The sequence below is a fragment of the Rattus rattus genome, chromosome 10 (genome assembly GCF_011064425.1).
Source record: "Rattus rattus isolate New Zealand chromosome 10, Rrattus_CSIRO_v1, whole genome shotgun sequence".
In the NCBI taxonomy this organism is placed as follows: Eukaryota; Metazoa; Chordata; class Mammalia; order Rodentia; family Muridae; genus Rattus; species Rattus rattus.
In genome coordinates this window covers 5,179,343-5,190,937 of record NC_046163.1, presented here as the reverse complement: position 1 = coordinate 5,190,937, position 11,595 = coordinate 5,179,343, and the positions used below count along the sequence as shown (strand labels likewise).

General features: G+C 41.9%; 1 protein-coding gene across 2 annotated transcripts in view; it reads right to left on the bottom strand.

Moving 5' to 3' along the window:
• Nucleotides 1-1,663: 1,663 nt before the first annotated feature.
• The window catches only part of C4bpa (complement component 4 binding protein alpha), a 34,401-nt gene continuing 24,469 nt past the window's right edge, over nt 1,664-11,595 (bottom strand). Inside the window, exons 10-13 of one of the 2 annotated variants that reach the window (XM_032915196.1) lie at nt 9,377-9,565; nt 6,377-6,544; nt 2,409-2,584; nt 1,664-2,080 (exon numbers count right to left, since the gene is read on the bottom strand). In XM_032915196.1, coding sequence (XP_032771087.1) covers nt 1,913-2,080; nt 2,409-2,584; nt 6,377-6,544; nt 9,377-9,565 — 701 coding nt within the window. In that variant the 3' untranslated portion in view covers nt 1,664-1,912. The remainder of the gene's footprint in view (nt 2,081-2,408; nt 2,585-6,376; nt 6,545-9,376; nt 9,566-11,595) is intronic. The other variant, XM_032915197.1, reaches the window with a different exon arrangement.

Genomic DNA, 11,595 nt, shown 5'->3' with positions numbered 1-11,595 from the left:
CCCTTCCTCGCCTCCTACACACATCATTGATGAACACACAAGTGGTTGAATGGCTCTTCCTTCTCTTGTAAATTCTCCTGGCAGGTTTTTTTTTTCTTCAAAAATCATTTTCCTCACACTCATTTTCAAGCTCTGGGATCATTTTTCCCCATGAGTAATGAATGTGAGATTGACACTGTCCACATAAGGTAGCAAAACAGAAATGCCAGTGAAGAACATGCAGTTCTGGGAGTGTTGGGGGGACCAATGGAGCTGATGATACACTCATTGCCCAGGATGACATGGAAATCAAATGTGTTAATTAAATAGTTTTTTTCAGGTGGCCTCAGCACATATTTGTTTTGTGAGGATATAACAAGTAGTATCAGTATATGCCAGCTCATAGGGAGAGGTGACTCTGAGAACTGGGAAGGGTATGGTTGTTGGGGGCAATAGAAGACAGCCAACCAGGAACTGCATAGAGAGAGTGGTAAACTTAGCATGTCGGCTGATGTGTTCATACAAAATATGTGACTCTAGAGCAAACTCTCTGCACCCTGCGCTTACCTCCTTGGCCTACCCTGAACTCACTACAAACAGCTCCATGATAGCAGCCCCCTTCTTTTCAGTATGCTTTGCTCTTACTGGGCGTTAGTGCTCCTGGAGTCTATAAGTGGATGCACACCCCAAGCCCTCATCAGGATGAGGCTAGCTCAGAGACTTGTTCCACATGTCCTCAGGGAGCTGTCGCTATGACTGGGCCCCTGGGGGCAACATCAGTAGCACTTTCCATAATGGTCCCTCTTAGGCTCTCTTTCTTTTTCTGTCTTTCCTCTCGGTGCTTACCAGAATCTTATAAGTACATCAGCTGCCCCAATTGCTTGCATATTGGAAAATTCAAAAAACAGACACCCAGGAAAGCTATTCCAAGTCAACTGTTACTATTAGGCAATAGCATGTACGATGGCAGACATGAGCTTTCCATGACACATGTGCCACTCTCACAGGGCACTGGTCTCAATTAAGGCCCAGTGAAAATGTGCTGTGTGCCACGACTACCTTACAGCATGTCTGGGCAAAGTAAATGAAGGGAATAAAGTTCCCCACAGTGCTCCATGTGAAGTGACAATGGGAGGCGCTCAGACAAGAACGAGGAAGGCTCAGAGGAAGCAAGGATGGTGCCAACAAAGAGAACTCAGATACAAAAGGTAGTGATACAGGCTTTCTCCTCAGATATCGGGAGAGTGGCTCCAGCCATGTTAACGCAATATCAAGGAAAATGGTGATCAAATCGGATGGAAGCCTTGAGAATACACAGATGACTGATGTGGTCTTCACAGTCATCAGTCCTTTGAACCTCCTTCTCTCAGGTTGGAGTGAGGTCAGAGAGATGGCATGAGTCCCCTCATGGAGGTGATGGCTGGCACATGGCCTGAATGAAAGACACTATTCACAGTTCCGAGGAAGCCGAGTACCCTTCGGTGGGTAGCCTAGATTGGGCTGATTGTCTGTGGGAAGGGGAATCAGGAATGTTGACAGTTTCTCTGAACTCTAAGGACTTGGATGATGTGCACCCGTGAGACTGAGCAGGCCAGGGACACGACAGTGTGAGTGAACCAAAGTGAATTTTGTACTTCGTGTTTTAAAATAAATGTATGATTAATTTTATATAGAAGTAAGTGAATTACAAGAGCAAGATTGATTTTAATTGAAAAAAAGTACACATTGCATTCCAAAAAGCAAATTTGAGTCACAAGATGACTAATTATTTCATAAACTTACATTATGCTTTAATGAATTATTCTAAGCAGATATTTATCACCGTGAACATTGGTGCCAAAGTTACAAAGGTTGCTAAAAGTGCAGACGTTCTGTTTGGCACTGAAGTCAGAAAGCCCACGAGGTACTTCTTCCTCCTTGAGAGAACACCCGCTCATAACTCCCGGTCAACGCGCTTTGCCTTGTCTATCTGGAGCTGTAATTGTTCGATCTCCAGAGTCAGCTTGTAGACCTCCAGGGCCATTTTCACGTCATTTGAATTTGGCAGACACTGCATGAACTTCTTGCCTGCAAACACGTGCTCGCAGTCTTTAGGGACCTCCTGAAAGAGAGGCAGGTTTGAGATAGCAGTGAGGGGCTTCAGCTGACCATCAAGAAACAGAGCAACAGTATATTACATGGTCTAGAAAAATAGAAGGCAGTGTTTCTAGGTCTATAGAACCTCACTTGTATGAGGATTTAGTGTTTCATATATTCAAATGAAAATAGAAAAATGTGCTGTGCCAACTCCCCCAAATCACTCGACAGGAAAAAAAAAACCAGCCAGGGTCTCTGAGTGACTTAGAGGTCAGGTCAGAGGCCAGCACTTTGGCTGGGAAAAAGCATTTTAGTGTTTGATGGCACGGAAGTTCTTGATCTGTGTTATTTACCTGCTCACATCTGGGCACCTTTGGGTACCAGGTTCCATTCTCCAAACAAGTGATGCTTTGGGAACCTAGCATGACGAAGCCAGAGTCACATTGGATGGTGACACTTTCAGTTTCGACATATTGATCTTTATTAGTAGACAGTACTCCATTTCCTATCTCTGGTTTCCGACATAGAGCTATAAAGAAAACATGTTTTAGATAACCGTGACCTGAGGGAAAAGACATGGTAATAGTCTACAATGAAAAGAATGAACTGAACTTGCATGTAGTTTATTCTGTTTTTCATTTATTTTGTTAGCAAAATATTGAGCATTTGTGACAGCGTATGCATATAATATGATTTTGACTTAAGTCTTAAGATATTCCTGCTAAGTGAGTAAAAAAGAAAATTCGGATACAGAAAAGGTAAGAAATTTGTCCATAGGTGTAATCAGTTTAATCGATAAACACGGCAGGATATTTGAAAAGTGTACATGACCCCAGATTCTTCTGTGACATATTTCCAGAACTTATTGCAAATAGTTCTGCAAGACTTTGATCATAAACTTCTGATAGTTTTATTTGTACAGTGGGAATAATTATGTTAGATCATAAATTTCTGCAAATGTAGCTCTATTAATAGTATGTGAACATAAAATAAAACCTAATTTTGACTCCTCCTGTTCCTTATAATTAAGTGGCACTGGGTTTTCTCAACATACACCATCTACATCGTGGTATGCAGTACCTTATCAGAAGTTCTGATGGTAAAACCTGACCCTCTAATGTTTGAAAGTAGCCCAACAGAGCCTGAATTGATGCCAGAATGAGTTTTATTGAAAATTTCATATAGGACCATGCATGTAATTACAAAATGTTTGGCCCCCAGAATATTTCTGAAAACATAAATAAAGAAAGTGACAATATGAGCTGCCTCAAGAAGGTTGATACTGTGACCGGGAGAAAAAAGTAGAGGGTAGTGATATTGTGTACAGTTTTTATAGTTTTGTACGGAATATCATCTGTTTATATTTTTATTTAAAATAGACAAAATTGGCTCTATCAGAGACCACAAAGACCATAAGAAATTCAGGTAGGCCACCCACCTGCCAGACTGCCCTGCTCTCTCACTCTCTCAGCCTCCTCCTATCCTATTCCCAGCCCACGCTTCCTCCATGTCCTCCTAGCTGCCTTGCCACAGTCACAGAGACTCCCCACTCTATCAGAGACTACACAGACTGCTAACAGTCCAGGTAGGCTGCTCACCTGACCCTGCCAAACTCCCCAAATCTTTCATCCTCTTGTATTTATCCACCCTATCCAAACATAAGCCCACAGACCTATAGACACCTGATTTTTCAATAAAGGAACCAGGAACACACAATGAGAAAATGAGAACCTCTTCGATACATGGTGCTGGTCTAGCTGGGTGTTGGTTGGTATATAGAAGAATAAGTTGATTCACATCTATCACTCTGCACGGAACTCAAGTCCAAGTGGATCAGAGACATTAACAGAAAAGTCAGGTTCATTGAGTCTGATTGAAGATAACCTTGAGTGCACTGGCACAAGAGACAATTTCCTGAACAGAATACCAATAGCACAGGCACTGAGATCAACAATCAGTAAATGGGACCATGTGAAATTGAAAAGCCTCTGTAGAACGCCATCATTCGAACAAAATGGCAGCCTACAGAATGGTAAAAGGTTTTCAGCAACTCCACATCAGATAGAGGGCTAATATCCAAAGCATATAAATAACTCAAGAAACTAGATAACAAGAAAACAAATAAACCAATTTTTAAAAGGGATACAGATCTAAACAGAGAATTCTCAACAAAGAAGACCAAACTGGCCAAAGAAACACTTAAAGAAATGTTCAATATCCTTAGCCATCAGGGAAATGTAAATCAAAACTACTTTGAGTTTGCATCTTATCTGTCAGAATGGCTAAGATTAATAACACAATGCCAGCTCATGCCGGTGAGGATGTGGAACAAGGGGAACACTCCTCCTTTGCTAGTGGGAGTGAAAACTCCTATAACCACTCTGGAAATCAATATGGTGGTTCCTCAGACAACTTCAGATCAATCTACCTCAATACCCAATTATACCACCCTTTGTGTATATATACCCAACCACAAAAGACACTTGTTCAACTATGTTCATAGTGGCTTTATTCATTTTAGGCAGAAACTAGAAACAACCTAGATGCCCCTCGACAAAAGAATGGATAAGGAAGATATCGTACATTTACACAATAGACTTAACACTCAGATGTTAGAAAGGAAAAAGTGACATCACGAAATTTGCAGGCAAATGGATGGAACTAGAAAATAAATCATCCTGAGTGAGGTAACCCAGACCTAGAATGACAACCATGATATGTACTCCCTTATAACTGGATATTAGATGTTAAGTCAATGACAGAATGCTACAATCCACAAACCCAGAAAGGCTAAATAACAAGGAGGGCTCTAAGGGGGATACATAGATCTCCCTAGGAAGGGAGAATAGAGTAGATTTTTGTTGGGTGGAGTAGGGGTGGGTGGACATGGAAATAAGAGGGATCCGGTGGGAGAAGGGAATGAATGATAGAAGGAGAAAACACTGGGAGAGATGACTGCAACATTGCAGGGAATGGAGGTGAGTGCTAAGGAAACCTAGTCTAATAGAAACTCTCAGAATTCTATGAGGATACTAACAAGGACTCCTAGTAATGGAGGATTCAGAGCCTAAACAGACTGTCCTCTGTAACCAGGCAAAGCTTCCAGAGATAGGACTGAGACACCAACACAGCCACAAAACCTTCGACCTGTAATCTATCCTGACTGCTGGTTGTACTAGGGCAATGGTACAGAACTTGGCACAGAACCTGTGGGAGTGGCCAACCAATGACCTGTCTACCTTGAGGCCCATACCACGAGGGAGCCCAAGTCTAATACTGCCTAGATAACCTGAAATCAGAGACTAGGTAGACATATGATTAAAAAAAACATAAAATGCATAAAATGATTCCTAATGATATCCTTATGTACTTATAGAAGGTGCTTGACCCAAGTGTCATTAAAGAGGCTACCAGTGTTGGCTGATGGCAGCAGATACAGAGACCCACAACCAAACACTGGGCAGAGAGGAAGCCCAATTGAAGATCTCCATTAGGCCCCTCCCCTTGGAACTTGGGGAACCTTGTGGAAGAGGGTAAGAAAGACATATAGGAGACAAAGGTGTCAGGATAGTAGGAGAATGAGGCCCAAGGACATCAACTAAGCAGAGCTCATAGGGGTTCAGAGTCTGAAATAGCAATCATGGACCCTGCCTCCTGGGTCTGTCTGTGCTAGGTTCTCTGCATATATATTATAGTTGTTAGCTTGACAATTTTTTTGGACCCCTAACAGTGGGAATGGGCTCTCTCTCTCTCTCTCTCTCTCTCTCTCTCTCTCTCTCTCTCTCTCTCTCTCTCTCTCTCTCTCTCTCTCTCTCTCTCTCTCTCTCTCTCTCTCTCTCTCTCTCTTCTTCTCTCTCTCTCTCTCTCTCTCTTCTCTCTCTCTCTCTCTCTCCTGTTCTTGAGACTCTTTTCCTCCTGGGTTGCTTCACTCAGCCTTGATATGAAGATTTGTGTCTTATCTGATCTTGTTAGGCCATATTCAGTGGACATTCCTAGGAGGCTTGCTCATTTCTGAAAGGAAATGGAGGCTGAATGGATCTGGGGGATAGGAGAGGTGGGCTTGTGGGATGCAGGTGGGAAAAATGGAAGGAGGAGGAATCTGCAATGGGAATGTATTGAAAACAAAAAGTTAAAAAGGAAGGAAGGAAAGAATGAAGGGATGGAGGGAGGAAGGAGGAAGAAAAAAGAAACTCATATCATTACAAGAAAAAAAAATAATGAAATGTTTTGTCCTTCATTCTGTGGCAGAGAATAACTTTGCTATTCATTCCTGACAGCAGTTCTACCCCTGTGGCCATGGGGTGGAAGGAGGTGTCATTACCTTTACACTGTGGAGCTGCTGGTGTCCATTGTAAATAGCTGCAGGTGATGGTTGCCTCTCCAACCAGTCTGTATCCTTCATCACATTCATATGTAACCTTAGTACTGAAGAAGGATGAAGTAGATTTTGTATAACGTCCGTGAGCAATGGCAGGCGGAAAATCACAGCCTTGATAATGAAACACAGAAGAGAAGGCGAGCTTGTGAAATGTGTCAACCAGCACCTCTCAGGATTTATGTATCTTGGGTTTCATGCTATGCTGCTTTCTTCCCTACCTGTAAGATCACTGGACCAAAGTCAGGGACTTGTACTACCTTCCTGGAAGTCTTTGGTTCAGAACCTTGGACACTTCATACTATACATGGAATAATTTGGACTGTGACTTTTCTCCTTCGATCTATAAGTTAAAGGTTTAGCCCCCAGATGACACTATTGGGCAGTGTTAGAAACTGTGAGGTGGGGCCTCATCCGAGGTCCTTAGGTCACTAGGGGCTTGCTCTTTATGGAGAATGTGTATCTCCGGCACCCTCCTCTCTCCCTTTGTTCTCTGGCTCATGACTATGCAAATTGTTTTGCTCCAGCTTACACTCTTGTCATGATGTGTCACCTTTACACAAGTCCAAAACAATGAGGGTCAATAGACCCAAATCTGAAACAAACTGAACCTTTCTTCTATGTAAGTTGATTGTCTCAGGTGTCTGTGGTACTGACAGAAAGCTGACAACACAAGCCCTTCCCTTTTCCTTCCTTTTACAGACAATTCATTTACAGTGTCTGGGGTCCATTTTTTACACAAAAAGACTGGATCCCATTCTGTGTTACACCTTGTTTGTGTTGTACAATATACGATCAGTTCTATATTTAATGTTAAGATGTGTAAACGATGCCAAAATTTTTCTCACTAAACTATTTAGGAGAGTCAAGTTGAAGACCCTGGTGATACAGAGAGGGGCGGTCTGCTTTTCCTTTTTTCCTGATAACAGTACAAATTTTCACAAAAATAACTCTCCCAAACCTCTGCCCTTTCCATCCCTAAAATAAGGAAGCTACTTGTCAACACAGTCAGATCCCAGTAGGATGAGAGGAATTGTGGGAATAGACTATAGTGCTTGATTTTAGCTATCCTAGCTTTGAGACTAGGACTACCCTCTCATTACCTGTTACTTCTCTTAGGTCTATGGTTCTTTGTTAAAAACAGTAGTTGAGACAACATTCCAAGTCATTGCTTTGGAAGAGTTACTTCCTGGGTGTTTCTTTTGGAAAATGTTCTTAAACTGCTCTCTGTTTTTCATCTTACCAACTGGTCTGTTCTTTCAGTAGAGGGACTCTACCACAGACTTTGGGGAATTTTGGGAAGTTGAATTTTCCTCCCTTTGAAACACGTCCATAAAATATGGCAAAGACGTTCAGTGCGCCTATAATCTCTGAGTCCTCATTCTCTAGCCAAATAGCTCGCCCATCTCCACCAAGAAAATGTTTACTGCACATTTTGTTTCAGAAGAAAACAAACAGAAATAAAAGTAGTAGCTTTATCATCACGATAATGAACAACACAAGATACAGAGCAACCATCTGGAAAAGAGCACGGGAGAATGAATGGGCATGTGCACACTCAGCTCCTCCGTGAGGACCCCACCTATGAAAATGGCACCACCCATACTCAAGATAGGTCTTCCCAGCTCAACTTGATCAAAATAATCCTCCCCTGTATATAGCCCACCCTGACATATACACCAACACACTGCCTAATCTAGCCAATCCCTCTCTGAGAGTCTCTTCTCAGGTGATTTGGCTGACAACTAAAACTGACCATAGCAGCTATCTTTCTAAACTAATGGAAATAGAAGGATATTTCAAATTAAAGCAGTTACTACCACCAAGCTAGTATGGCAGAAGACACTTAAAGGGACACTGAACAGAGAAGCAAGCCATTTTCATAGATGAGAGCACAGAAAGTAATAAATAACCACGAGAGAAATATCTGAGCAAAATAGAGCTAGGAAGCACTGTATCAGGTGTAACAGGATTAGCAAACTCCTAAAACGAATCGAGGAGAAAGTACAGAGCAAACAACTCAAGAAATGAGGAAACAACAGACAAAATCGCAGAAATTGGTAACTATCTCTTAATAGTAGCCTCATGTGTAAATGTTCTCAAATCATCAACAGAAAGACAGACACTAGCTGACTGATTCTGCAGATGGAACTTTCTGTGGTTTCCTATATATATTCACTGACTGGGAGTCAAAGTTTTAAGAGAGATCAATTGCTGGGCGTGGTTGCACTCACCTTCAATTCCAGTGCTTAGGAGGCAGAGACAAGTGGATCTCTATGAATTCAAGGCCAGCTTGTTCTACAAAGCAAGTTCCAGGACAGCCAAGGTTAAACAGAGAAACTCTGTCTTGAAAAGCAAGCAAGCAAACAAAAGTAAAGATGAAGATCTATCAAACAAGTGGAAAAAAATACGAGGGAGGATAGCTATTCCTAGTATAATGAAATGAACAATTCAACAATTCAACAAAAAGATACACAGGACTTCCTATGTATCCCAGCCTCAAGGTCGCCTTGTACTTAACTTTTCCTTGCATTGTCTCAATAAAATTTCTTTAATAACCTCCACACTATTTACAAAAAGAAACTCTGGGGCTGGAGAGAGATGGCGTGGTGGTTAAGAACACTGGCTGAGGGGTTGGGGATTTAGCTCAGTGGTAGAGCGCTTGCCTAGCAAGCACAAGGCCTTGGGTTAGGTCCCCATCTACAAAAAAGAAAAAAAAGAAAAAGAAAAAAAAAGAACACTGGCTGCTCTTCCAGAAGACCTGGGTTCAATTCCCAGCACCCACATGGCAGCTCACAACTGTCTGTAAGAGAATTCTTGTTCCATGAAATAGGATCTTAACATAAACATACATAAAGGCAAAATGCCCATGGACATAAAATAAAAATAAAATATAAAAATAAAAAAGAGCCCCCCCCCACAAAACATAGTTGTATACGTTCTTACTCTGATAACATGATGGTGCCCAGGGATGCCATGTGCCATCTGACTTGCAAGTAGCTGAAAACATTTTACCATTGTGACATGTGTATGACACTTCGTCACCAAAGAAGTAAGTACAGTCGTTCTCAGGATGTGCCTTTTCATGATGAGTGACTCTAACACTCTTTGGGTCTGGTACTGGACAGCATATCTCTAGAGGGGAGAAAAAGGAGAATTAAAGGGTCAACAATATCAACATGAAGACATTCTTATTGTTAATGTTTCAATTTCTCAATTGAACTTCTCTTCACTGAAGAGAAATTTGGGTCGGCAGAAAAGGAAACCCAAACACTCAGTCTGTACCTCATATAAAATTTCTGAAACACTCAAATCTGGTCACTTCCTCCACGTAAGCACATGTCTGTTGTTTGAGAATTTCAAACATACGTATAATGTCTTTTAATCAGGTCAGCTCCAATTCTCTCCCCACGTTCTCCCTTCTCCCCTATTCCCTCTCAATGTCATGTTTCTTTAAACACACTGAGTGCACGTAACGTTTTCAGTATCTGCACAGGTCTAGGGCCATCTTCTGAGGCATGGGTAGCTTATCAGAGGCTGCATTCATGAACAAAGTGACAACAGAAATCCCACTCTCCGTTTCTAGGCAACCATCAGCTGCTAATAGCTCTGTCTTGTCTCTAACTACAAGGGGAAAGTGGCTTGTTACTCCCAGAACATTTATGCCTCTCTCGCACCAGTGGACAAATCTTGCTAGGCCGGTAACTATTGTAGCTTGCAACAGTTCACAGCTGGATAAGACTAATGATTATCCCCTCTCCTCCCCCAGTCATGTGGGTATCATATAGCATATAGGTTGATGAAAACTTGCCTTCTCCATGTCCTAAGACTCAAATGTGAGTGACGGCAATAGCCTACCATTGCATCCACTGACCAATGGCTTATTAAAGAAGTAACCCATACCTGGCACTGAGCTTTATATTTGATAGCCTATGGTACCTGAGAGAGACACTGCCTCCCCTCCACACCGTAATATACATATATAGTGTATGTGTGTGTGTACATATGTATGTATGTTTTGAAGCTTATAAAACAGTGGGTTTCCAAGTGGCTTTTAAAAAATCTTTAGTGTTATGTTTCCCCATACTTTCTCCTCTATCTTGCCTTCCCACCTTCCATCCCATTTAAGACTTCCTATTCCATTTTCTACCATTTCCCTCTCTATATCAACTGCATTTTTCTGCCTTCCCTTGAAATCCCATGCCACTGATCCTTACTATTTTACTAACGTCTGTGGGTGCTACAAGTTAAACACATACCTAAGATACAAAGCCAGCGTCCCCGTATGAAGGATGACACGCAATGATTGTCTTTCTAGGTCTAAGTTACCTCACTCAGAATGAATTCTAGCTCCAACAATTTACCTGAGAATTTCATTTTCCATAACAGCTGATTAATATTCCATTGGGTAAACATATCACATTTATATCATCCATTGTCTCACTTAGGGTTTCATTGCTATGAACAGACACCATGACCAAGGCAACTCTTTTAAAGGAAAACGTTTAATTGGGACTGGCTTATAGCTTCAGAGCTTCAGTCCATTATCATCATGGCAGAAAAGCATGGCAGCATGTGGGTAGGCATGGTGCTGGAGGAACCAAGAGTTTTCCCTCTTGACCCACAGGCAGCCAGGCAGCAGCAAGAAACTGTGCCACTCTGAGCCCAGCTTGAACAGAGTAGACCTCAGAGCCTGCCCCCACAGTGACACGCTTCCTCTAACAGCACACCTACTCCCACAAGGCTAAGCCTACTTTAGCAAGGTCACACCTCCTAATGGTGCGATTTCCTGTGGGCCAAGTATTCAAACTCGTGAGTCTATAGACACCATGCTTATTTAAAGAGCCACATCTATTCATCAGTTGATAGATATTTAGATTATTTCTATTCCCTGGCTATTGTGAACAGAGCAGCAATGGACATGGGTGAGCAAGTGTCTCTGTAACAGGATTTGCACCTCTAGTGTATGCCCCAAGAAGCATAGCTGGATCTTATAGTAAAACTATTTCTAGCATCTTTGAGTCATTTCTACAGTGACTGCAATAGTAGCTGTCCCAGTTTGTACTCCAAAACAATGTCTAAGCCTCCACTTCCCCCATGTTCACGGTAGCATTACTGTTATTCATTATTCCTAATCTTAACCATTCTAACTGGTAAAATGAAAT